General features: G+C 47.7%; 1 protein-coding gene across 1 annotated transcript in view; it reads left to right on the top strand.

Moving 5' to 3' along the window:
- Window positions 1–652, top strand: part of LOC106533905 (protein TsetseEP) — a gene marked incomplete at both ends in the record, with an annotated part of 3,247 nt that extends 2,595 nt beyond the window's left edge. Inside the window, 2 exon segments of the mRNA XM_014030374.1 lie at window positions 1–144; window positions 571–652. Coding sequence (XP_013885828.1) covers window positions 1–144; window positions 571–652 — 226 coding nt within the window.
- Window positions 653–1,167: the final 515 nt, after the last annotated feature.

The raw sequence follows: 1,167 nt of genomic DNA, 5'->3' as shown, positions 1-1,167 counted from the left end.
CAGAACCTGAAGAGGTCCAACAAACAGAACCAGGAGAAGTTGAGACGGCTGAGGACTCTGAACCTGAACTGATCCCAGAACCTCCCAGACCTGATGAAGATGGGTCCAAAGAACCAGAACCGGAGAATGGGATGGTTCTGAATGGTGAGACTGCAGGTGGTTCTGTTCTTCTGGAGGTCTGGTTCTGAAGAGAGAACCTGAAAACATTTGGATTTTATTTAGTTAAACTTAGAACCATTTTGATCATCAGAACCTTCAGAACCTTTCAGAACATTCAGAACCTTTAGAACTTTCAGAAACTTCAGAACCTTTTAGAACCTTCAGAACCTTTCAGAACATTTTAGAACCTTCAAAACATTTCAGAACCTTCTAGAACCTTCAAAACATTTCAGAACCTTCTAGAACCTTCAAAACATTTCAGAACCTTCTAGAACCTTCAAAACATTTCAGAACCTTTCAGAACCTTCTAGAACCTTCAGATCCTTTTAGAACCTTCAGAACCTTTGAAGGAAGGAAGGGAGCCCTGGACCCCGTCCCAGCAGTCTGACTCTACGTGTGGTTCTGTTCCAGGTGCGGCTGCAGCTGAAGCGGGTCGGAGGTTCTGTGTGGAGAACCGGAGCAGCACCTTTCTGATGATGGAGGAGGAGCAGAGGTGAGTTAAGCTCCGCCCCTTCACCTGCTCTGCTGCTGTTCTGTTTTGGGTCAGAACCTCTGAGGTTTTGTTTTGTTCTGACTGAAACTGAGCTGCTTCTGTTTTAGAACCAGAACCAGGTTTACTGAAGAGTTCACATCAAGAACTGGTTCTGATGAACCTGGACTCAGACCTGCTGAGACCACGGTTCTGACCACTGAGTCCTCCTCAGACTCTCCTGATTTCAGACTTTATTTTTTACGATCTGGACTTTATGTTTCAGGGTTGAACTGACGTCGGACCTGACCCGTCTGTAGTCCACCTGGACCCAGACTCTGGGTCTCACAGGGACCCGGTAAGATCTGGTTCCTGCAGAATTTAATCCTCCAACAGACAGTCTGTCCTGTCCGATGAAGCTCCTCCCCTTCCTGTCCTGTCTGACGAAGCTCCTCCCCTTCCTGTCCTGTCTGACGAAGCTCCTCCCCTTCCTGTCCTGTCTGACGAAGCTCCTCCCCTTCCTGTCCTGTCTGATGAAG

The sequence above is a fragment of the Austrofundulus limnaeus genome, unplaced genomic scaffold (genome assembly GCF_001266775.1).
Source record: "Austrofundulus limnaeus strain Quisiro unplaced genomic scaffold, Austrofundulus_limnaeus-1.0 Scaffold1047, whole genome shotgun sequence".
Classification (NCBI taxonomy): domain Eukaryota; kingdom Metazoa; phylum Chordata; class Actinopteri; order Cyprinodontiformes; family Rivulidae; genus Austrofundulus; species Austrofundulus limnaeus.
This window is presented reverse-complemented; position numbering and strand designations above follow the sequence as displayed.